This window comes from Leptinotarsa decemlineata, unplaced genomic scaffold, assembly GCF_025532065.1.
Source record: "Leptinotarsa decemlineata unplaced genomic scaffold, Ldec_3_MD MMD2_tig00001719_RagTag_RagTag, whole genome shotgun sequence".
Lineage (NCBI taxonomy): Eukaryota > Metazoa > Arthropoda > Insecta > Coleoptera > Chrysomelidae > Leptinotarsa > Leptinotarsa decemlineata.
This window is the reverse complement of record NW_027412569.1, coordinates 1,920,301-1,947,483: the sequence shown is the minus strand read 5'-3', so window position 1 is coordinate 1,947,483 and position 27,183 is coordinate 1,920,301. Positions and strand designations below refer to the sequence as shown.

At 34.0% G+C, this 27,183-nt stretch overlaps 1 protein-coding gene across 1 annotated transcript; it reads left to right on the top strand.

Moving 5' to 3' along the window:
• Positions 1–383: 383 nt before the first annotated feature.
• LOC111507949 (uncharacterized) lies at positions 384–26,969 on the top strand. Its single transcript, XM_023163338.2, has 7 exons — positions 384–668; positions 2,008–2,530; positions 6,515–7,053; positions 7,110–7,171; positions 12,378–12,437; positions 22,780–23,025; positions 24,350–26,969. Exons 1-7 carry the CDS (start codon positions 646–648, stop codon positions 25,318–25,320), a joined length of 2,424 nt encoding a protein of 807 aa, XP_023019106.2. The 5' UTR covers positions 384–645; the 3' UTR covers positions 25,321–26,969.
• The last annotated feature ends 214 nt before the right edge of the window (positions 26,970–27,183 follow it).

The following is a 27,183-nucleotide window of genomic DNA, read 5'->3' as shown; positions in this document are numbered from 1 at the left end:
TTTAAAAATAGCGGGTCTTAACTGAACGGTTGACTTTACGTATATTATCCTCAAAATTGATAAATATTGAGTAACAACTTTACACTAAATCAATTTTCATTCACATATCACAACACACATATCAAATAAACTATTATCAGTTTGTCTGTATCTTGAAAATAATTCAATAATTCAAAGTACAGATTTACTATGGAATTGAATAGTTACCTCTTATTTTCTTCAACAGTTTCCAAAAACGGCATGTTTTCGATATCGACAACGCCCTGTTTTGTCCACGGAAACTGGAGGAGGTCAATGAAGTTGGCGTCTTCAGGTCAGAGGTGCCGCCCTCAAGTGTCGTTTCTGATTGTTTCCTCTTCTGTGCTATGGATTCATGGATTACTTTCTTCTGTCAATCGTGTTAAGGGGGGGAAGAACAACTGTCTAATCTAATTAATCAAATTGTAGGTGAAAATTTTAATGGCTGCTCTGATTTCATATACTTAATAATCATCAAGTATGTTTACGTGAATATTTCAAGTTGAAGTGAGAATTATTGAAAATTTTGATAACTGCTTCTCGTAATCACCAGATTACTACCAACAAATTTATCTCAAAGTGAAGTGAATTGTTTAGTACCAAAGTATCGGCCGCTATTTTAGTAATATGAGAGGACGTTCTGGAAGAAGGTAACAAGTTTTACTTTGACGAATTATTTTTGGCTTTTCAATCAAGTTAGATTTGTATAGAACATTTTGTTTGAAATTTATCCAAACTTCGGAACCGGTAGTTGTCAATCATAACTGTTAAAGTCAGGGCAGCCATCTGAAATATCGATTGCCCTGGAGTTCCTGGAACAGAATTATTGGGATCATTGGAAATCGAAAAGTCTCCCATCAAAGTGCCATCATTGGCACTTTTACTGACTTAGTTATATGCTAAACATTCGGCTCTGATGTTTTACTCTTTGGGAAAAACACTTTTATTGTCTTTTCCTTTTAATTTTTCATTAATCTTCTTCATGATACTTGTTTACACACTGGTCCTTTGTTAATCGTTTTTCATATTCTTTTGAACTTTTGAATTGAACAAAAAAGTCAATCTGGCATTTATATATTTTTCTTGTATTCAAATATTTAATTCTACATTAATAGAATTTGAAGTTGCTCTATATGTATTCAGATTAACTAATAACTGGTTATTGCCATTGTACTAGGAATCACTGCTTAAATTACTGTCTAAGAGTATAAAGATGGGAAAAAACTACAAACTGCATCATGAAACTTGAGGTGAAAAGAGATATTCCTCTTACAGTAAATCTAAATGGCAAAACAGAAAATATTGTTGCCCAAGATGTACTTTATACCCCAGACTTCAAAATCAATCTCTCTGTAAGCAAAATAACAGAAAATGGAAATGAAGAACTATTCAGTGACTAAGTCATGTATTTCTGGAAAACAACTGGAATCAATTTCCACAAAAAAGGGGAAAGAGAGTAGCTTATCCACACTGATCTCTGTGGCCCAATATCTGTTAAAAGATTCTTTAGTGTTAGTGAATATTCATTAGCACAAAATGAGACAATCGGTAGAATTTCTTTCTTTAATTTTCAAATTGTATATGAATATTTATTACATTTGATGCTTGTACTATTATAAAAAGGGAGATCCCGTTCAATAAATAAATGAAATAAAAAATTATCACCATTCTAGCTTGGAGTTGGTTGATTCATCTTTATAATCTTTTGAACAATTCGTGAAAATTTATGATGTGTTAACTATTTTTGTGAGTACATGTACATTTCTAAAACTAATTGAATAAGACTTGGCCGGTGGGAGAGTGGAAAGCTGCGCAAACTAAGGGTCTGCTTCATTCACTACCTCAATGTGGTATTGTTCAAATATAGTTATTACTTGAGTAGAAGTGATAGAAGGCAATCAAAGGTACGAGTTCTTTGACTGGCCACAATTCATTCTGTGTGCTGTAAATTGGCTTCTCTGTTGAAATAAATAAATAAACTCATTTCAGATCAAGAAGCAGAGATCGCAGGAGATCTCGTAGTCGTGACAGAGGTTATGGCGGAGGAGGTGGCAGGAGAAATGCCACCGGTTCAAATCTACGTAAACCTAGATGGGACCTGAGTCGGTTAGAACCATTCAAAAAAGATTTTTACGTACCTCACCCATCCGTTTCTAACCGTTCATTGCAAGAAATTAACGAATGGAGACAGAGCAAAGAGATTTCTCTGAAAGGAAAAAATATACCTGACCCTGTATTTTCTTTTGAGGAGGCTGGTTTTCCGGACTATGTAATGAACGAACTGAAAAAAATGAATTTCAAAAATCCCACTGCCATTCAGGCTCAAGGTTGGCCTATTGCTTTGTCGGGACGTGATATGGTGGGAATCGCTTCAACTGGATCTGGTAAAACTCTGAGTTATATTTTACCTGCCACTGTTCACATCAATAATCAGTCAAGGCTGTTGCGTGGAGATGGTCCTATAGTTCTGATCCTGGCCCCAACAAGAGAATTAGCCCAACAAATCCAGCAGGTATGTACAAACTAAAGTAATTTCTTGTGATTTTAACAAATTTCTTTGAATCAATCTGAACGCAGCTGTCAATTTCTAAAATCATGTCACTAATAAAACGATCTAGTCAAAAAACTTTGAAAATAATGTAACACCAAGCAGATGTCCATAATTGAAACCAGAAATAGCAATAATTTTTTTGGGCTCACACATTCTTAGCCGGATTAAATATTCATTAAATATATGGGGATCATGCTGTAAAAGTACTGTATCGTCTTCCATATGACATTCCAACTAACCAACTGTATTCAATAACAAACACATTTTCTTTAGAAGAATATTTCATAATAGACATACTCAAAATTACTTATTTGGTGGTCAGTAAAAAAATTAAATCTAACCTCATGTTGATAAAAAATTCTGAATTTCATGATCATGATTCAGAGCAACATAATCTGTTTCATCTCGATGCTGCAAGTTCTATAATGGGCAAATAACAATTTAATCATGATTCTCTTTCTGCTTTCAATAAATTGCCTGATCACATAAAATACTGTGAAAATAATGTGAAATTCAAAAACATTATTGAAAGAATTTATACTTCAGGAAAGAAACTAGGATAAATAAAATAAATTCTTTTTGTGAAAAACCAATTTCATTTCTTTGTTCACCTACTGATTTCTTAGTTTAAATGTCTTAAATTTTTGTGATAAGATTTGTGAATAGTCTTATACCAGAATATTCATGCTATTATATAAAAATTATTTATACATGTGTTTATCCCTATATGTGCGTATAGGTATAAATATTTGTATGTATGTGTATATGCATAACTTTATTGTTTTTATAGATTTTAGTGGTTGTTGTAATTCTGTTGAATGTTGTTGAATGAATTGAATTAAATAAATAAGCAAATAAATAAATTAATTTGAATGACATGCAAATTATGGCATTTCATTCTGGGAAGCCTGTAATAGACATCTGTTCAACTTTTTGTTCCACAAAGATGTGCAATTCTATGTATTTGTAAAATAGGGCCAATATTTTCTGTAAACAGTTATTCAAAGAAAATGTCCTCATAGGTCGAAACTGCAGTAACTTTAGTTACAAATAGAAGTGGTTTGAAAACATAGGAAGTTGTATTTCTCATTTTTCATGATGATCTTTTACCTGGAAGTAACGGCTAACAGGATAACAAATTACAAGATTGTCCTATCTGTCAACTGATTGTGAACTGCATGCCGTTACTTATATTTTTCTCTGGCTATACAATTTCTGCACTATGAGTAATTTTTTGCCCAAACTCAGGATTATACAAATACATATGAATATTTATGTTTTTTATCCATTTATCAATGAGAGACAAAATTATAAACTTTGTCCTGCCAAAATTTATTTTTGGGACATTATCTGGTGAAATTAATAAGGTTTCAACTGGGTACTGTGCTTTTCTGAAAAGAGGTGTATCAAACCAGATAAACTTTTTTTTTTCTGAGTTAGACCATATATTTCTGTAGCCGGGAAACTCACCTAGAGCAAAAGGTCACTGTGGAATACCCATTGAAATAACTTAGGTCACCCACTTTACAGTTATTGTTCGTATGACTTGCTTGTGTAATTAATTTTATGTGTTTCAGCACAATGAAGTGATATTATTATACGGCTGTTTTTTAATGTCATTATCACATCTAAAAACAACCAATATGTTAGGTACATGTACAAAAATGTTTACTAGTCAGTTCCTTTGCCTGAATATCCGACACATCTGTCACCAACAAAATGACTGTCTCTCATTTAATTAAATTTACTAATTTCTTTCAACCGATCTGGTATTTTTCCCGAGTCTTTGACATAACAGATACTGTATGATCTTGAAAGTGTGGAGGGCAATTTTGCACTAAAGACTCTTATAATCGGAACAACGACAAAATCATAATTGAGTCATCACCCGAAGACGATTGTGGATGCAACAGCGCCTAGAATGCTAGATCGGAATTCACGTTAGTACCTAGATATTCTACTTTAAAAAAGGAAAATTATCTTTATAAATCAAAAATTAAGGCAAAATATAAATTATAGTTCAATACCACTTCCACAAGCCACATAAACAACAGTTGTTTTGTTATTTATTTATTTATATAGAGGAAGATAGGTTAGGTGCACAAAATGTCATATGTCACAGAATGTCTCGGAACTCGGAACATAAGTAAACAGAACAGCGCGCTTCTGAAATATGTCATCTTTGTTTGTCTCATACATCTAACAGATTCATTGTTCTTTATTAGCTATAACCGATGTTGCCAAATGGTGAAATAGAAACGAATCCTTATAAATGTTGAATGCATTATTTCATTCCTCTTTTTCAAGTACTTAAATAATTTTTTAAAGAAAAAGGTTGAAATGATAAGTTTAAAATGCGTTGTTTATGAAAACTACTTGATTTTCGTCTGGAGGAACATTCCTCATTGTTGCTCGTATTTTATTTCATTGTAATTTCAGTTTTTTGCTTAATATAATTGTTTTTTTTTAGCTAATCTTTTTAATTTTATTAATTTTTGTATATAAACATTATAAATAAGAAACTTTCCTTTGGTTGTTTTGCAACTAAAATTGTATCAAAAGAACTAGGTTTTTTTTACTCAAAATAAAAGTTTTTTGCGTCCTCATAGCCTCCTACCGAAGGTATGGCATAGCATTTTGGGGTGTATGCAGTAAAAAGCTGTTTCAATCTTCTTTCATCTTACAAAGAACGTGCAGTACGGTATCTCTGTGGAGCAAAGTTGAATTATCCGTGCAAGCCATTGTTAATAATGCAAGAAATCTTAACTGTGACATCTTTGTTAGTTCTTGAGTCAGCATGCCTTATACACAAAAACAAAGGTACCTTTACTTCTCAGCCTCACCACAATACTAGATAGGCTTGCCAATTAAAGGTTCCTATCCCAACAAGTAGTAAAGTTTAACAAAATGTGTCACGTTACTATTTTTTGAGGAGAAATTTAAAGGCAATTCTTGTCAAAAAGGCTTACTATACATTAGATAATTTTTCTGAGGATAACTTCGACACATAATCTGCATATATGATTTTTTTTTTCTCTTTGTACTGTTTTTTATACACCTCATTTACTTACTCAATTTTATTTTCACTCATGTACAAGCTAAAGTTTTAACAAACATATTGCTTGAGTATGTCCATGTGTGTATATATTTTAATCTGCATATATGTATTTTTTCTCTTTGTAGTGTTTTTTATACACCTCATTTACTTGCTCAATTTTATTTTCACTCATGTACAAGCTAACATTTAACAAACATATTGCTTGAGTATGTGCCCATGTGTGTATATATTTTAATCTGCATATAAGTATGTATTTTTTCTCTTTGCAGTGTTTTTTTTTACATGTCATTTACTTACTAAATTTTATTTTTACTCATGTACAAGCTAACATTTTAACAAACATATTGCTTGAGTATGTCCTTGTGTGTATATATTTTAATCTGCATATATGTATTTTTTCTCTTTGTAGTGTTTTTTATACAGGTCATCCACTTAAACGATTTTATATTTACTCATGTAGAAGCTAACATTTTAACAAACATATTGCTTGAGTATGTCCATGTGTGTATATATTTTAATCTACATATATGTATTTTTTTATACACCTCATTTACTTACTCAATTTCATTTTCACCCATGTACAAGCTAACATTTTAACAAACATATTGCTTGAGTTATGTGTACATGTATATATGTACATAAATAAGTGCTTAATAATTTCCCAATGTTATAAAGTTATACATTACATTTCAGCAGAAAAATATTTGTGGATAAGATGTATATCTTATGTCATCAAACTTATAGGCAGTTATTGCGCTTGAGTTTGACAAGATTATTCCAGATCTTATATCAATAAGTTGAATTTTGCCTGAAATAAATAGTTTTCATGTGGAGAAGAGTTTTTTGTGGTAGTTTACAAAAATTGAATCTACCAAAATTAATTACAGGTTGCCTCTGATTTCGGTCAGACTTCAAAAATACGTAGTACATGCGTATTCGGTGGTGCACCCAAGGGTCCACAAGTGAATGACCTAATGGACGGAGTAGAAATAGTTATTGCAACTCCAGGCCGTCTCATAGATTTCTTAGAAACCAATAGGACAAATCTGAAGAGGTGCACTTATTTAGTTCTTGACGAGGCAGACAGAATGCTTGATATGGGTTTTGAACCTCAAATCAGAAAAATTATCGAACAGATCCGACCGGACAGACAAACCTTGATGTGGTCTGCTACTTGGCCAAAAGAAGTACAAAATTTAGCTCAGGAATTCTTGAAGGATTACATTCAGATCAATGTCGGGTCGCTGCAGTTGTCTGCCAACCACAATATTTTACAGATTATCGACGTTTGCCAAGAAAGCGAAAAGGAAACCAAATTGAGTACTCTTTTGAAGGAGATTATGGCCGAAAAGGAAAACAAGACAATCATTTTTATCGAGACCAAAAGGAAAGTCGATGAAATCACCAGAAAAATGAAGCGAGATGGGTGAGTAGTAATGAATTTGCAAATGCCTAACTTTGAAATGATTTCTGTTTTTACAGTTGGCCAGCGGTCTGTATTCACGGAGATAAAACTCAACAAGAGCGAGACGGGGTACTACAAGGTGATTTTCATAAATAAATATAATTACATATAGATTAACTTGTTTAAAGCACTTGACAGGTTATCGTATAAAATTTAGGTTACATTTGGTAACTGTAATGATTCAGTTACTTACTTTGATCATAGGATAGATAGATAGATATATACATATATTTCAACACAGTATTTTATAATCATTCTCAGAAGTGGCAGAATATTTTTGTTTGAGAAATATGTCTACAGGAAAATTTTAAAAATATCAAATATGTGTACATATAAATCTAAAAATGAAACATTCAAAATCAATAGCTTCAAATTTCAAACACGATTACAAACATTTTAAAATGTGCATCATATTGCGCATGATTATTGAAAGTAGAGATAATTTCTATAAATACATAGCGCAATTTTTAATAAAATTTGGTTCATATGATTCTACAGGCCAGAAAATATTCTCTAGACTACATAAGAATTATCTTACAGATTTCAGAAATCTGTTAGCAATGACAATATCTTTTATGTTTATTATTATTATTAAATTTCATTCCAGTATAGATAGTGCTACGTTCATATAGAGATTTTGCATGGATGGGATATGAGAAGTATTTTTTTCTTGTTTCATAAATATATGAACATTGTGCTGCTAAGTGTTTAGCTTGAATTCTGAACTGTTATTATGTCTCATTATGATATAATTCACTACTTTTGTATCTATAAGCGTATGTTGTGCTACTTACTTATTTCATCACACCAGTACCAACCATCCAGCTTACTCATTTGAACTGTCTACTACGTTGAATTACCCAGAATTTACGTTTCGAGTCTTATAAAGCTCATTTCAAAGCTATCAAAAACTTTTGCTTCTATCGACTGGGCGAACTTTTTAACTAAAACTTGTGTTGAGTCAGCTTTAGAACAATTTTGCGATGACACTATTTATTTCTGTCAAAATTAGAAAAAAATCCAGTTATCCATCTTGGTACAGTTTTGAACACGAAAACTGCATTTTCAAAAAAAAAAATACATAAATTATTCAGAACTAGTAATAATAGGTGGAATTACTTGCAGTTTTCCGAATTTTGTTACAAATGTAAATGTTCAACAATGTAATATAATGATTACCTAAAAAAATGCATATGAGAAAAGTCATTAGTCACTTGAAACAAAAATATCCATCAATTTGTTGAAGATTCTAGCATTATATCAAATTTACAGTGGAGGTTATCCTCAACCAAAAAAATTTCTACAACTTTGAAAGAAAAAATTAGGAAAGCTCATTGTCCATATCACACAAATTAATAATCTGTTTAAATATCTTTAAAAAAATCTGTTTAAAAATATGTTTTTCCGTTAATCAGCTGTCGCCCCCATATGAACGACAACTCTCAGAAGTTGAGAAACTTGTGCGAGCTAAGGACTAACGAGGTCTAACCTTTTAACGTGTGATTCCTAACACAGTTGCAGAATCATCCCAGCTTCAACCAGATAAATTCTTGAAACTTGAAACTTTCTATGTTTTTTACCGCTTTAATTTATAACTAAAGTTACTGCAATTTCATCCTACAAGGACATTTTCAAACGTATACATTGTTAAAAAAAAACCTAGAAAGTTTGAAATCTCTTTTCTTCATTATGATTTCCTACCACTTAGTAACGGCTACATCCATCAATTTATTTAATAATCCAACTGCTGTCAAATTTGTACACGTGTCTTCTGAATATTAGGGTTAACTAAAAATCATGAATATTACTGGAGTTTTTTCCCAACACCAAACCGTTATTTTAACCCCTCGACACGTGTTTCGATCACCAAGTGATCATCTTCAAGAGGAAGATTAATCCCTGGGCGATGGAAACACACTGTTATGTAATAGGATAAATGAATATCTCCATATACAATAGAAATGCATTCGACCATTGGTTGACTGACTATATTGTATTTCTGATATACAGTAGAATCCGGATATAACGACCTTCAAGAGACCGGATATACTATGTCGTACTAACCGGACGACGCACAAAACGGATTAATGATTTTGTGGTAGTTCATTAGTCTTTCATTTAGCTTTTCGGATTGCTGATCGATAGGTGAATAAAACATTTTATAGGAATTACATATGCTTTATTTAAATAGTTCTTAAATATATTAATGTACAAACATATGTATTTACATTATGTACTGTAATACAAAGAGATAAAATACATACGCAATGTACGAAAAAACTGTGTTAGTAACTCAGAAAGTCTGTTATTTGAGTTTGTTTTTGACAAACTTTTGTTTGATAGTAAGAATTTCGTACAGCATTATGAATTCGCGACATCATTGTTTTCATAACATCATCATCCAAGTTAGTCTGAACAAACACATTGAGCGTTTCCACAGCCTTCAGAGCTTAATAATAATAATATTTATTAGTCTCAAGAAACACACAGTTTTTAGACACGTCAATACAATTTCTAAAATAGGTTTGAGAGGGTAAGATTTGTCAATATAGTTTTAAAAAAATGCTTATAGATAAATTAGATTTACAAAAAAAAATACAAGGTAACAAGATAAAATTCCAATCTTATAAGACTTGACTAAAATGTAAAGCCATGAGCTTTCACAAATTATAAAGACATAGCTAACGTATTATATATATTCAAAGTTGAGTAAAAGTTCGGGAGGTGACCACAAAAGTGGTCAGACACACTCAAGGCTGGATAGATCTTCTCTGGTGCGTCATCATCACAGTCATTATGTTTGCTATTCACGTCGTTGGCAATTATATTTTCCACAATGTTTTCATCAGACAGTTCCTCACAAGTGGCGACAGCATCATCGACACTCGCCTATTATTCAAAGTCCTCGTTTGTTATGGGTAACTGATGCATATCAATAACCCTCGACCAAATGCTCAGCGGCACGTCGTCTTCTTCGTTGAAATCATCAGAGTTTGAAGTTAGGCTACATTCTACATTGTTTCGCAATGACTTATCCAACTGCTCATGAGTAGAAGTCCTTACATGTTTGCATTTCAAAACATTGGCATTGAACAGCGACTCGATCTTATCTTTATTCTTTTTAATTGTGGATATTGTAGAATGGGATTCGCCAAACTTCTTTGCGAGGGCTGTATTTGATTCACCGGCTTCTGTTCGGTGTAATATTGCACTTTTTTCTTTAATTGCAAAACACTTTCGCTTCACAGAATTAATTTTGTCGAACTTTATGAACTTACAACAAGTGACAAAGACTTCATACTAGAACCTATGGCGTTAAATCAATCTAATAATATCTGATAGTAGTGCCAGCAATAGAGGAGAAGGAAATATTAAGAGCAGATAGTTGTTGGTTCACATATGTACCAAGTCGGTGGTACTCATGTACTATCATGCCCAATTACACTCAAAAATCTCATATAGTATACTAGCTTGGGGCCTATCACGTGAGGCACAAGGGGTATTTATTTTACAGAAGAGAGCTGTCATAAACATTCAGAGTGTAAATAGACGTACTAGCTGCAGAGATCTATTCAAAGTTTTAAGAATATTAACTCTCCCATGCATTTATATGTACCAGCTATTGATTTTTGTAAAATCGGATCAGCGACCTTTTACCTTCTTAAACAAAAATTATTACGGCACAAGAAATTCAACATTGTTAGAAATACCAAATCATAGACTGGCTAGATCAGAATCAAGTCCAATTTTCATGGGTGTCAGGCTTAACAAATAGCCAAATCATGTTAGAAAAATGTCACTAAGAAAATTTAAACCGTTCCTAAAAAACTTTCTGATTGATAAAGCCTACTACTCCATTGAAGAGTTTATAAATGACTTATCAATATAACTGAAGATTTGAGATTGTCATCTAGGGATGTTAATATATTATAATTTTACCTAATAAGTTTTAATATATAATTTTACATAACTGTTTATATTCTATATATACATAATTTTTTCTTTTTTATAAGTTTATTTATATCATATTACACTGACTTGTTCTATATCATAGAGTTATGATCCAGAAGAACCAATAAAATATTATTATTATTATTATGGATCAAAAACACCTTCCGGTTCTGGTGCAAGTGTTTTCAGTCGCAGACCCAGGACAGAGTTATCTACCTGCCTAGGAACTTATGTGACTGTATTTCAAGCGAAAATTTATTCCATTGAATTGTGTGCGGAGAGATTGGATACATCCAACCTCACTCACAAGTCAATAAAAATATTCTCGGACAGTCAAGCGACGTTGGAAGCTCTTGGCTCCCACCGAGCAACGTTTAAATTGGTAGCAAACTGCCAAAAAAGACTCTCCTCGATAGGAAGACTAAACAGATTGTCTCTGGTCTGGATTCCTGGCCATACTGGCCTGGAAAGCAATGAAGCTGCTGACTCTCTTGCAAAGGAGGGAACTGCAAGCGGCTTCATTGGACCAGAACCTGTCATTGGCATCGCTTTGGGTTTTGCCAAACAAACATTTAACACCTGGATGGCAAGAAGAGTTATGGACTTCTGGCAGAATCTTTCAGGATTGGCTCACTCCAAGACATTTATTCACCCTTCGAAGCTTGATTCCAAACAGTTGTTGGACTACAGTAGGGATGAACTACAATGTCTAACAGGCCTTCTTACAGGTCACTGTCATTTGAATCATCATATGCAGAGACTCGGACTGTCGGAAGACAGTGTGTGTCGCCTCTGTCTGGAAAATGATGAAACTGCAAAGCATATACTTTGTGCCTGCCCCGCTGGGGACCGAATTTATAACTTTCAGCAGATCTGTACTCTCACCATCTGACTTGAAAGACCACTCACCATACAAACTAATCGGCTTCTTTAAGAAGCTGGGTTTATTTGGTGTGAATAGGTGTGAGCCACAATAAACCCTTATGGATTGCGGTGGAGGGTCGAATAGACCCACTCACTTTAGTACCTATCAATTGAGTTATCTAAGAAGAGGGAGTGCGCCGAGATATTGGTGCGCAGATTGTGTGAACAAAACATTACGCGACGTTATAACCGGATGTATTATCATGAAAAACGGTCGCGGTAAGTGGTTGATCGCTTAAACCGGAGTCGCACTAAACGGTATATTTTCTCAATAACTAAATATGAAACTAAACTTGAGTAAACATTATCGGATAGTCGTTATATATGAATTCTACTGTAACTATTATTCTTCAATTTTTGTCAGATTCTTTGTAGAAACTACATTGTCTTGAAAATATTTTTCCTTACAGATTTTAGGACCGGAAAAGCTCCTATTCTCGTTGCCACAGACGTAGCCGCAAGAGGTTTAGGTATGTTTTTTTTTTTCCAATCTGTTATTGATCTGAAACTTTTTTATACATGATTAGCAGGCTAATAACTCAAACATTTTTATTTTTTATTTTTTCAGTTTTTGTTTCCCAGTAACAAATTCGTTCAGTCAAAAATTAATATTAGCCTGTTGACCAATGTTCAATGGAAAAAATTGTCAGCAAAAAAATAAATTGGCACTACTCTCTTTTCCAGAGGCACTAGCAAGTTAATGACAGAAACTTGTCATTGTGGCTGTGCCTCTCTCTGTCTCTCTATCGGACGACGATCAGTGTGCTCGGCTAAAGAAGGCCTCGTTGAAGTCTGTGGTCTCGAACTGCTGGCTATAACCTGGCCTGGCTATAGGTGGGCCCCACCCGATAAAAGGCTGCCCCATGCCGCAGTCAGATTTGGACTGGCTTGGCTGCGGGCCGCTCATTGCCTCACACACAAACACTGGGTCATGAACTAAGCCGACTAGAGGGCTCAGTGCGCAGTGCTGTTTTCCGTTAGATGATGCAATTCTTGGTATGCCTTATATTCTATAAACAACAGTCCAAATTTGACAGATACGTTACACGTCACTTTTTTTATTTTTGGTATGATGTGATTTTAATATATTTTTTTTTGGGTGTTTGGTGAAGGGCTCTAGTTTGATGAATGTTAAAAATCTCCATTGACTAGCTATTATTAGGCGACGAGAAACTCAAGAATATTCATACAGGGTGTTTACAGTTTTTATGTCTTAACGGAAGTAATTAGAAATTGTGAGAAACTGAAAATTCTATTACCGTTTTGCAATAAAAATTGTGAAGCTGGTGATGGTGAAAATGATGTGGTAACACTGGAAGATGAGTTAGCCATGTTGATTTTCAGGGATACAAGTAATCATGATATTTTGACGGTAACTGATTTTATGGCTGTCATTCATATTGTCTAAAAGATACAGTTTTGATGTGCCCGCAGATGGAAAATGAGAGCAACCTTATTTTATTACATATTAAATGATACATACAATAATAATCGTTTATTCAGCACAAGAGTAATTCAAAATAAGATTATCGTGATAACTGAACTTTGACTCGCACTTCATTGTTCAAACTCTGTACCACATTTCAGAAGATGTTCAAAATTCCATCATAAGCTACAATGCAGTGCTGAGCTCTTCTTACCCAAGACTTGGTACATGCTCTATGAATGGTTCTGTGATTCGTCCTAATTTGAGCTGCTACATTATCATCTCGTCTCTATTCTTTAAACTTATGATTCAGATTTTTCATATATCCTTCTGATTGAAAAATGTATTCGTTTGAAATCTGGAGATAATGGGATGCCCGCGAGTTATGCACCTTCATGAGGAAACCAAATATGTGGTATTTTATTTAGGAGGTCTGGAAGGTAATCTCTCGAAAAAGAAAGGACCTTTTACAGTTCTAGCCCAGATATTGAATGAAAATCGATGTTCAAGATTACTCCTTTGAAATGAATGGGTATTGGCAACTGCCAAGGTGTGCATATTAAGGACTTTTTTATAGAAAGTACACATCAATATTCAAAAAATTCTAACTGTGAGTAAATATGTGACATTCGTGAAGCCATTGATGAAATGTAGATTACAGTTATGTTTTCATGATGAATTAGACATCATACAGCGAAATGAAATTAGGATTTTCAGTTTTAATCTCAAATTAAGCATATAAGATTTTAAACAACCTGTATCATCACACTTGTCACCTTTTATAAAGTTTCAATATATCTTAATGTGAGACTTCACAAAAGTAAATGGAGTTATTCGGTTTTACAATGAATTCCAAAGTGATCATTAAGAGTTCGTTTCGGCAATAATCTTTCATTGAGGTTTTTATCTGTAATTAGACTAGAGTCTCCTTTTTTATTGAATATCTAGAATGTTTTCTTATTTTTATCGATGTTTTTTCCCAACAAAATATAGCAAATTTGGAATTTCATCACATTTATCTTTATTATTTACTAATAAATCTTTTTTCAGAAAGGGTAAGTTAAAACTAGGGGTACAATGAATTTATTTTATATATTGATTCTTTGGCATCACTATTTCGTTAGTGATTCATATCTGAAAAAATATGTATGCCCATTCTTTCTAAAGAAATATGTGATAAATATCTGCGTGTTGTATTCATATAAAATTTTTGGTAGTTCATCAAATCATACTGTAGGTAAATTTGTGAAAACAAAAGCACGTCAAATTTTTATAAATCGAATATTGAATTTTAACTTATGACCTCTTACAAATTGAAACGGTAAACTCCAACTTGTTTAAGCCAAGATAGTAAATGTCTTATTTCGATGATGAATCTAATGGAATACTTCTTCCAAATGTCAGAAGGTGAGCTCAAAGTATGTTTTGCTAAGTTAGCCTCGTCAGGAAATTACCAAAACTAATTCTTAACAACTCAAAAACAGCATTTTTCATTTATCTGGACGATCCTACATTTAGCATAAGTAAATACGAGTATTTATTATGTATTTTATGAATAAATTTTGAATTTACTTTCTGTACATTTAAATTCATACTAGTTTTGCATTTGAATATTTTTGTTGTTCTATTATCCTTCAAATGTGTCCCTGTTCCGCATTAAGGTTTTTCTAGTTATTTTAATCATCAAACATTCCATTATAAATGAGTCATCATAAATTTTGATCTTGTTCTTCCAACTCCAGTCAGGTGGATACAAGTTTTCCGCATTTTTTGTAATATTATTACCAATACTTTACGATCCCATTGAATTGAATTTAAGAGAGATTATTTTTCAATAGAAAATTCTAGGAATTTACCGCTTAATCAGAATTTGAACATGCTTGAAATAATATCTATCACACCTTTAAAAAGGTAATCAATATAACCATACAAAAGTTTAAGGTAACTTTATCATTGTCGCAAAGTGTGGTCTTCTGCAAATCATGGGTATTTCAAACACAACCAATTTAACAGATCTGATTTACTAATGACGATTTCAACAGTGTACGGGCTCTCGGAAACATTTTTTAATTGTTGTTATAAAATGCAATCAATTTGTGACATATACAATTCATTTTGTAATCATTGTGATATTATTAATTGCTCACTTAATCAACTAAAACTATTTTCTCGTGGAGTATGGAAATGATTTGTTTGCACCTTTTCCTTTTCTAAGCCAAATACTTCAGGTGTTTTATAAATATAACGTTTATTCAATTTGTTGGGCAATGAACGATTCATTATTATTATCATTGTTATTAATATGGAGTTAGGATTTTCTAACAAGAGTAAATCAATTACAATGTGTGTGCAATCCGTTCTAACCATCAAGTTGTTTCAAAATTTTCGTCCGTTTTCATGAGCCTACTTTATACTGTAACATCTCAGTGGATACTTATTCAACTCAATCGAAATGGGCGAAATGAATCAGTGCACGTTTGCCAATGTAACACAAGTCGAATAATTCCATCAGCATAAAAACTGTGTGCTCGAGATTCGAGTCGGCGAAGGCCGTTTTTGCCTGGTCTTGATTGGCCAAGGTTCTACTTGTGAGAAAGTTATGAAAGTGCTTGAAAAGAAAGATAGTAGTTGGGGAGCGGTCTAGGGAGTATGGTGGGTGAGACAGAACTTAGACGTTGGACGTTAATTTGTGGACCGTGCGTTGTCCTGGAGCAGGATCGGACCTCTTCTGTTGACGAGTGCCGGCTGCTGTTGACGCGAATTTCGGTACATTTCGTCGATTTCCTCACAATAAGACTCTGCTGTGATGGTTTGGCCCAGATGCAGAAAGTTATAGTGTATCACACCAGCCGCTATACAGTCTTTTCAGCCCTTCAAATCTCCCGGAGAGGATGGTATATTTCCAGCTCTTCTTCAAAACGGACTTCCGGACTTCTTACAAAATTGTATAGAGCTAGTCTGGCGTGGAACTATATACCATATATTAAACAACCTCGTTGAGAAAATCTCCCAATCCCTTGACAATAAGGAGATTGCGGTTGCTGTATTTCTTGATATTGAAGGAACATTTGACAATGCATTATCTAAATCTATAGGATTGTCTCTGGCTAGGAAGGGTATAGAATCGACCATAACTGGCTGGATCTATGCCATGATAGTAAACAGTACTGCAACTACGACTCTTCAAGGCGAGGCTATCAGGTTCAGGGTCACCAGGGGCGGCCCTAAAGGTGGGTTACTATCTCCCTTTCTGTGGTCGTTCCTGGTGGATAGTTTGCTTGATGCCCTAGACAGAAGAAAAGTCGATCTGCAAGCTTATGCAGATGACGTTGTCATCCTGCCAAGGTCCACGTTGAGAAGGGTAGCTTGTAATATCCTCCAAAGCCCGTTGGACGTTGTTCACAGTTGTTGCCTGACGGAGCAGATGTCTGTCAACCCCAGCAAAACTGTATTAATTCTCTTCACCAAGAGGAGAAAATTGGACGATGTAATGCCAGTTTTCCTCAATGGTGTGGTCATTCCATTTGGAACGGAGGTGAAATATCTTGGCATTGTCCTTGATAAAAGACTCATCTGGAACACTCACTTGGAAAAAGTTTTACACAAAGCCAGGCTGTCTCTATGGACAACCTTGGGGTTTCGGTTCCTAACAAATTCATTGGATTAATGTGATGATTGTCAGACCAATGATCACTTATGGTGCAATTGCCTGATGGCCGAAGGCTTTACAGAAAACGGCCCAAGCGAATCTGTCTGGCTTACAGAGACAGGCTTGTCTGGCTATCAGTGGTGCTATCAGTACCACACCGTCAGCGGCCATGGAGATCCTTCTAGATCTACCTCCTCTCCACATTTTTCTAGAGAGAGAGAGAGAGGCTAGATGGACTGCATACAGACTGGTGCACATTGCCAATTGCACAAATCAATTCAATGCAGAGTGCAACAGACTGTTGGTTGACATTGGAAGTCACAGCATTCTGGAAATGACCTCTGACTTTATGCCTCCAACTGTCAACTACGAACTGCCTTATAAAGTACTATTCCCGAGTAGAGAAGACTGGATCCTCCGGGAGAAGGAAATATTAAGAGCAGATAGTTGTTGGTTCACAGATGGATCAAAAACACGTTCTGGTGCAGGTGTTTCTAGTCGCAGACCCAGGACAGAGTTATCTACGTGCCTAGGAACTTATGCGCGGAGAGATTGGATAAATTCAACCTCACTCACAAGTCAATAAAAATATTCTCGGACAGTCAAGCGGCGTTGAAAGCTCTTGGCTCCCACCGAGCAACGTTAAATTGGTAGCAAACTGCCAAAAACGACTCTCCTCGATAGGAAGACTTAACAGATTGTCTCTGGTCTGGATTCCTGGCCATACTGGCCTGGAAGGCAATGAATCTGCTGACTCTCTTGCAAAGGAGGGTGCTGCAAGCGGCTTCATCGGACCAGAATCTATCATTGGCATCGCTTTGTGCTTTGCCAAACAAACACTGAACACCTGGATGGCAAGAAGATTTATGGACTTCTGGCAGAATCTTCCAGAATAGGCTCACTCCAAGGCGTTTATTCACCCTTCGAAGATTGATACCAAACAGTTGTTGGACTACAGTAGGGATGAACTACGATGTCTAACAGGCCTTCTTACAGGTCACTGTCATTTGAATCATCATATGCAGAGACTTGGACTGTTGGAAGACAGTGTGTGTCGCCTCTGTCTAGAAAATGATGAAACATCAGAGCATATACTTTGTGCCTGCCCCGCTGGGGATCGAATCAGGTTCTTAGAGTTCGGCAGATCCGTACTCCCATCACCATACAAACTAATCGGCTTCGGGTCGAATAGACCCACTCACTTTAGACCTACCTACCTACTATACAGTAACCATAGTCTTTTTTGATGAGTTTTCGCCTTTGGGAAGTGCCTGGGTGGCTCATCGGTGTCCAACCACTGTCCTGAACATCTCCTGTTGTCGTAGAGGATCCACTTTTCATCAAAGGTGATGATTCGATCAAAAAAAGGATCGTTTTCATTGCGCAAAGGCTAAGAAGAACAAACCTCGAAACTTGGCAATTTCTGTCGATTGTTCACATTGTGGGCCACCCACTTTTCGAGCTTCTTGATGTTTCCAATACGTTTTAAACCATCAATAACCGCATGGGAGTTGGCGCCCAGTTTTTCCGCCATCCCAAGCACTGTTTGTGATGGGTTCACTCTCCACCAAGGTCCTCAAATCCTCGTCCTGTATTACTGTAAGTCTCATTTTCGACAACACAAACCAACGTCGAACAGTGCGTTCATTAACACTACCTTTTGGATCTTTTTCGCCGATTTGAGTTCTTAGAGAAAACTAGACGGAAAATTGTTTGATATATAAATACTGAAAAGAAGCAAAAAAATTAGAATTTGGAAAAAATCAATCAGTATATACCACTAAACAGTAAAGGTGATATTTATTGAGATATGGAGCTACAAAAATACATGACAATAAAACGGACAAAACTTTTGATACAACCTAATATCATATATATTTTTTATAGGTTTCAAATTTTATACTTGTATGCAGACTTGGTATATGCATGTAAATATTTTTACTTAGTCACAGTCACTTCGTCAATAAAATCTATTCTTCTGACAGTATAGCTCATTTATCATTATTATACATTAATATTCTCAAAAGGAACACTAACCAAATAAAAAAAAAAGATCAATGTAGACGCTGCCACAAAATGATGAAATATTTATAAAGATTCCACTAGTTTTAAAATTTGCCACCAGGTAACGAGCTCCAGGCTGGTTTACTCAAAAACTTCTAATCTTACCTGAAAGAAGTTCTAGTCTTGACCGAAAGAGTTGTGGAAGCAGATATGGGAAAATATAATACGTGTTAGCGGTTTGGAAAACTATTTAATTACTATTCTACTACTATTTATCTGTAATTCATTCACTGATCTCGATAGTAACATATGGCAAATTGTTTTGTTTTATTAGCTCATTAAATATTATTTGTATTCAATGAAATGTTTCTAGCGCACCACGGTTAAGAAGAGAAAATACTGTGCTATGATTATCTTCGTGTAATATATGTATCATTGTTTTAGATTTTGATAAATAATAATTTGGTGATAATTTAAGTAGAAATCGGAATACAAAAACAAATGTATTTTTCAAAAATTCATTTCATATAATGGTAATTTGTTTGGGCAAAAGTATTCTTTTTGCTGGCTAGAAAACGTGCTTTCGGGAAAATGTAATTATAATTTTGGTGTATGGAAAAATAATTCTCTTCAGGAGATCCATTCATTGCTATTATTTGCTTTTATGTTTAGGAAAAACCCATTCATTTTTGTATTGTGATGAACATCATACAACTGATGATCAAATTATTGTACAGCAGCATTTTATTTTTACATTCATTGTCGACTTTGTTACTTCAATGTTTGGTGTGGGTTTGCTTGAGAGTTTATATCAGAATGATTGCAAACATAACATAATATAATGAAAATTTGGAGGAACTGTAACCGGTTTTAACATAGTGACATAATAACAATTTATTCACATGGAAAGATGGGTCACATGATACTTCATTTTTGATATCACATGACAAGTCGGTGACATAACTACTCTCGCATATGTAGGTTGAAAAATTGGCTTAACATTTCGAAGAAATCTATTGTGAGTAACAAAAAAGATAGTTATTAGATTCATAATTTTCCTTTTTTTTAAACTTGACAGATAAATTGAATGCATTTTTCATTGTTTTGAAGGATATAATAAAATTACTAGAATAAAGCTCTGTATCTGATTTCGGTTACTACAAAATTCAGAAATGAATTCATTTCTGTCTGTAGTCCAGTACTTGACGAAATTCCGTAAAAAACATATTGAAGAACAATTTATTATGGTTACAAAACCATATGTATTTCCCTACAGAAAAGCTCCTTCTTCGGGTGTGTCTTATACTAAACTGCTGCTAAGTTGGTATTTGACACATCTGAAGATGTACTAATATGGGAGTTGCAGTTTTGTAATCTGATATGTGAGAATTTCTCGATATTACTTTTTTTAATACTTTGGGTGATGTCAACTTGATGCATTCTCTAAAACAATATCCTGGTGATGGTGTCAGATAATTTAAATTATTTTACTTCTTTCAAATCCATATTTGTAATAATATGAGTGAAAAATTAATCAGAAGGTAATATTGATGGTATTGTATCGTCTGTGCAATAAATTTCACTGCAATTTTAGGGTATACAAAATAAATATTCATATTTAATTGTAATATTGCCAGCTTTGGACCAATATTTTCAATACAAAAATAGTGAATATTTTATTTTTTCCAACAGAAAATTATCTTCAGAGAAATGGCTTGAAATTGGTATCCACAGCAGTAGATTTATTGTATTGGTTCAAAACTAGCTAGTGACATACATGTTTGAGGACATTTGAATTTCTTATTAAATTACTTTGAAGTTTAATGAGTAGGAAACTTTATTTTTCGGGTCAGAGAGTGTAAGAGATATAATATTGTAATTTGAATAAATACTAGATTATTTATGAAATCTGGATTTTTCTTCCATATCTTAAAAGTTTGTTGTTATGTACTTCATTACTGTTAATTATTATTTGTCTGTATTTTTTCATGTATTACAAATTATAACTTACCGACATGGTGAAATTGATATTCATGTGTATATATCAAGGAAGTGTTTGTTTTGTTGAATGGAACTGGCCGATACTTGATAAAAATCGGTACCAAAACTTATAATGAGATTTATTTTGATTTTTACTATAGAAGGATTACAAAATAGCGATACATTTCCTTTTTCTATGGCTTTCTGCGACGTATTCTGCTATACAGTAACTTTCTCAAACTGGATTTTGTTAAGATTGAAACATTTTATTTTCTGAAAACATAATCAGGATCTATGATCCGATCAGATATTTAATTTTAATCTAGTTTTACCTATCTAAAAAGAGTGGATACAAGATTTCATCAACTAGTGAAATCAGGTAACTCATTCAGTAATAAAAACTGTGAAAAACAAGTCAATAAATTATATCAGTCACATATTAATTATTCTAGGGTCTGACAAAGCACAATTATCTGGTAAGAATACGTTAAGTAACGGGGAGTTATTCAACTCAATTTGATTGTTCATTAAATAGATATAGGGATTTTTCGAATTTCAGACCTTTCTTCTCGAAATGAAGAGTGTCAAATTCATCATTGAACTCGTGTCCCTCTGTAAGGAGAATACGTTGAATTTATTTTTCCATTCTGGAAACCGTTCCCATGTTTGTTTGAAGGTGGTTGACAATGTATTTCATCAGTTCGGACTTCCATTGTCTAATATAATATAAATTGATTTGAAAACCCTGAAAAAAACAATTGAAAAAATTAATAAGATTAACCGAAATTAAAAATTTTATTAAACAAAATAATTTTTATTTTTCAGCTTTTATTAATATTTCAATTTTTATTTGTTTGGTTGTTGCTTGCATGTTATTTCTTTGTTATTTCAGTTTTTTGTTTAATAAAATTGTCATTTTCGGTTATTCTTATTAATTTTTTCAGGTTTTCAAATCAATTTATATTATATTAGACAATGGAAGTCCGAACTGATGAGATGTTCCCATGTTCTTCAATGCTTGGTTCAAATGTTCTTCCAGTTTGACCTATGACATAAACCACAAGACAATTTATACACTCTTAATTTATCCGACGCCAAACTCTTGTCTTTATCGCCCCGAAATACGCAATATTAACTTATTGACTTGTTTTTCACATAGTTTCTACTATTAAATGAGCATTTTTACTTTTTTTTTATCTGTATGTACCTGCTTTTACTAGTTGATTTAATGATTGTTTATGATCTTTTCAAGTAGGTAAAAGTAAATTCAAGTTAATTATCTTATCGTGTCGTAGATCATAGTAATTTTTTATGACATAAAATGTTTCAATCTGAGAAAGCTAATGAATAGCGAAACACTTGTCCCGGCTTTGTAAACCTTTAAAATCAAAATGAGTCTTATCAGTAGGTTTTGTTCAATTACTTTTTTTCAAGATATATAATTGAAAGTACAGGATATTACTGTGGATTTGTTTCGAAACCATCAAATTATGCTTTGAAATAGACTTTTAATTAAGCATTTTCAATTTACTTATTCCATAATGTTTTTCTGATATAATGAATACCAAGAGAATAGATTTTCCAACAGCTTCATTCACAAATTGAACTACACATACTCGGTAAATATGTAGTTTTTTGCAGTAATTTTTCAACAAGTTGTGTAAAATTGTTTTTCAATATATTGAAAAGTTTGATATTTTGTAGGGTACAGCTGTTGATGAAATAAAAAACGCTTTTCATTTAAACTTTACAGATGTTGAGGATGTGAAATTTGTGATCAATTTTGATTACCCATCCAACTCTGAAGACTATGTCCATCGGATCGGTCGTACTGGCCGTTCGCTGAGAACAGGAACTGCATACACATTCTTCACTCCGAGCAATTCGAACAAAGCAGCCGATCTGGTGTCAGTTCTTAAAGAGGCTAAACAAGTTATCAATCCAAAGTTGCAGGATATGGCTGATCGCGGATGGATTCCAAACCCATCAGGAGGAAGAGGTGAGTTGATAAATTTATGTTGCAAATAATGAAGTAATATAAAGGTTGTTATCAATTATTGTGGGTTGTTTCGCTAATCTTTCCTAAATTCTGGTGAGGTTTTATAGCAAAGTTAAGATCAAACTCTAAACTATAAGGAAAGAAAACTTTGACCTTATTTTAATATTAAAACTTTTGACTGGCTCAGTTGTTATTCCAAATATAATTTATTTGTTTCACATTATATGAATGGCTTACACAACGCTTTGAATCACGAGTGAAGGAAATTTGGTTGGAAATGTATCTCTGAGTAAATTTAAAAATAGTGTTAAGTGAATGTGTGTTGAGTATTTATTTCAATCGTGTTCTAATGTACTTTAGCGAAACTTGTTATAATGTACATTACTTTGTACAACACAGAGCATGAGGCTTTTTTAAATTCCACAGCACAAAACATCATTATATGAGAATTCTACGCAATACAATATGATCAGTTGTTACAAGATACCCAAACGGTATATTTTAGTAAACACAGATTTTATATGAATCTTAAAACAGTACCAATGAAGATTTTTTTATATATCATTTTATTCTTTCACCAATTTGCATTTTTGTTTCAATGGGGAATGTTCCTCAATTTGGGTTATTACAGCAAATGCAAGTTTGAACAAAATAAACTTGAGTTCATCAATTCATGAGTTTTTCAAATTCACTTCGAAAAGTATTCAAATTGATGTTTCAAATGTTGAGTTTTAATTTTTAAAGGAATTTGTTTCTAATTCACATATTGGCAACAGCGCCTAGAATGCTAGATCGGAGTTCAGGTTAGTAGTATGCTAGAAGAAGAAGAATCATGTCAATAGTGTCAAATTAAGGCAAAATATAAATTATAGTTCAATACCACCTCCACAAGCCACATAAACAATAGTTGTTTTGTTATTTATTCATATAGAGGAAGATAGGTTAGGTGCACAAAATGTCATATGTCACAGAATGTCTCGGAATTCGAAACATAAGTAAACAGAAGAGCACGCCTCTGAAATATGTCATCTTTGTTTGTCTCATACAGGTAACAGATTCATTGTCCTTTATTAGCTATAACTGATGTTGCCAAATGGTGAAATAGAAACGAATCCCTTTAAATGTTAAATGCATTATTTCATTCCTCTTTTTTTAAGTATTTAAATATTTTTTTGAGAAAAAAGTTGAAATGATAAGTTTAAAATGCATTATTTTAGAGCTCTTTTATGAAAACTACTTGATTTTCGTCAGGAGGAACATTCCCTATTATTATTTTTGTTTGTTCGTTTGTTTTCAAATATTTTAATACCTTTTTTTTTTTCAGGAAGAAACAGATGGCCCCGGCGAGAAAGGGGACGTCGTTCCTTTTCGAGATCGATATCCAGATCTAGGTCCAGATCACCTAGGCGCAGACGAGACAGAAGTAGGTCGAGGGATAGGATACGTAGAAAGAGATCTCGTAGTGTCAGCCGAGATAGATCTAAGTCTCCAATTAAAGTATCGAAGCCAAATACTTCGATATCACCACCTACTCAGGCACCGATGCCACGTGTAATCTCTCCACAAACACGCCCAACTCAACAATTGCCGCCGTCCCTTCAACGATCGGAGTTACCGCCGCCGCTTCAACGGTCGGTGTTACCGCCACCCATTCAGCGATCGGAGTTACCTCCACCCCTTCAACGACCGAATCAACCACCTCCGATTCAACAACAGACGCAACCTTTACCACCTCTACAGCAGATGCCGCCAGTTGCACAACTGCCTCCCCAATCTGCGCCCTTGCAACATCCCCCGCCGCAAACTCGACCGATTCAACCTCCCCCACAACCTAGAGCAGTCCATACTCCACAGCAACTGCCTCCCCCACAGCTTCGACATATGCAACACCAAGCTCCTCCTCAGCCACATTTACAACAACCGCCACCTCCCCCTCCACAGCAGCACTCGATGCAGCAACCACCCCCTCTTCCTCCTCAGCAAGCTCCTCCCCAACAGCATCCCCCACCACACACGATACAACAGCATCCTATGCAGCATCAACAACCCTTACAGCAACATTCCCTGCATCAGCCACCCCCACAACCCAGAGCTTTTCAACCTCAACCGTCCCAACCAATGATGGCGTACCACCAGAATCTGCCGCCTCCGCCATCCACACAGGCGAACCCCTTCGGGGGCTATCATCTGCCGAATGGGACACTATTTTTTAATTCTCCTCCCCCGCCACCTCCTGCACAGAGGGTGACAGGGATGTACTTCCAGTATGCGCCTCCACCGCCGACTCATCGTTAGAACCAAGGGAGCTTAGTTAGGAATTGAGGGATTCGGAATCGCTCGTTTGGCTACATACTAATATTAGTGTCCATTGAAAGGGCGTTTCTCATACATTGATTTGGCATCATAAGCAGTTGGGTGACACGGGAAACCTATTTGAAAATAGTATTCCAAAAAGATTTGAGTACTACTAAAAAATTATATTACAGTAGAACTTCAATTATCCGAACTCCAACAATCTAGATGATTTTTAAGAAAAAAAAGATTTGGGAAAGGAAGTTTTTGGCTTTCTACTATATCTTGATACAAAAAAATGTAGAAACCTTCCAAAGAAAGGAAGTAAGTAATAATTTTAAAAATTTATTATTCATTTAATGTAGAACGTTTGGAATACAGACTGAGTAGAGAAAAGTGTCTTCTGTATAATTCAGTGTTCATATGGAAGTATTTGTTTCGAAAGAATGTTTCTTTCGTGTAATTCAATGTTTATATGAAAGTAGCTGTTTCAGAAGGGCTTTTTCTTCCAGTTGCTGTCTGAAAGTTACTTCTTTGCATGATCCACACATTATATTGATATTTATTTATGACATTGTGTTTGTAACAAGAATTTATTCTTGAACAATAAACATATTATCAATCAATTATCATCAATCCATGTATAAAATTACTTATTTTAAAATTGATTACTTCCTTCCTTTCTTTGGAAGGTTACCACATTTTTTTGTATCGAGATAGAGTAGTAGAAAGATGAATGGAGTTCTACTGTACTTAACGTGGTTCAGGATTATGTAATCTTAAACAAACAGAAGTTGGATGTGGTAATTGGAAGATGAGGAAAGTAATTTTTTCTCAATAATAAGTTGTTAAAACTCCAGTTACAAAAAACATGTTGCCTAGGATTAACCCTATCAATTGATTTGCTGTCATTACACATAATGTTGTGTGTCATTGCACACAATGTTTTTTATAGGTAAATAACTGAAGACGGTATCTACAGTTGATGGGTTGCTAAAAAATATTACGCCAGTAATCAATAACGAAATGAACAATTTTTGTAAGAAATCTCGATATTAGAAGGTAGAATTTCATATGATTTTGTAATACAAAAGCAATTCTGCAAAATAAGTGTTTTATTGAAAATACTATCAATGGTTTCTTTCACCCCCATTGACATATCGATACATGTTCAAACTTAAGAGTTTTTTTTTCAAATAGTGTATATTAAAGTGGCAAAACAAATGTTTATGTATCCTTCATTTGATACATTTCAATCGTACTAACACGGTGTTTGTTGCTTCAAACTGATGTGACAATATACTGAGGGTGTTTTTGGTATAGCATCTTCATAATGTCTGGGTCAATTTTCAATATATGGAAGAAAGTTTGAAATCTCATGAAATAATGAAACTAAGTACTTGCTCTGTATCAGTAGAAAAAATATTTCGATTTGTATGTGATGTATTGAAATTATTTATATTATTACATTTCTTTGATTTGTTGTTTTCATCTTAAAATGTTGGAAAAAAATTGATCCAGCTCAACTAATGAAATAGGACAAACTGTAAATAGTTAATTGTAAGGAAATGAGTTGTAGTCTGTATTATTCAAAAGGTATTTACCAAGTTACAAAATCGAATTTTAATTAATTAAAGATATGTAGGCAAGTCTTCTGCTTTTTAATTTCCTACCCCATGAGAAGCATAATCCTGACCTATTTGTTGGACTAGTCATTCTTTTCCACAAATACATTTTTCAAGATGTAACTAGGAGTCCCAGAAATGCAATTTTTCTATAATTGAATGAAATGTATTCATTCAATGTGATACGTAACGAGATTTAAATTTGAAGAACTGTAGTTGAAACAGAAATGGTTATGATTAT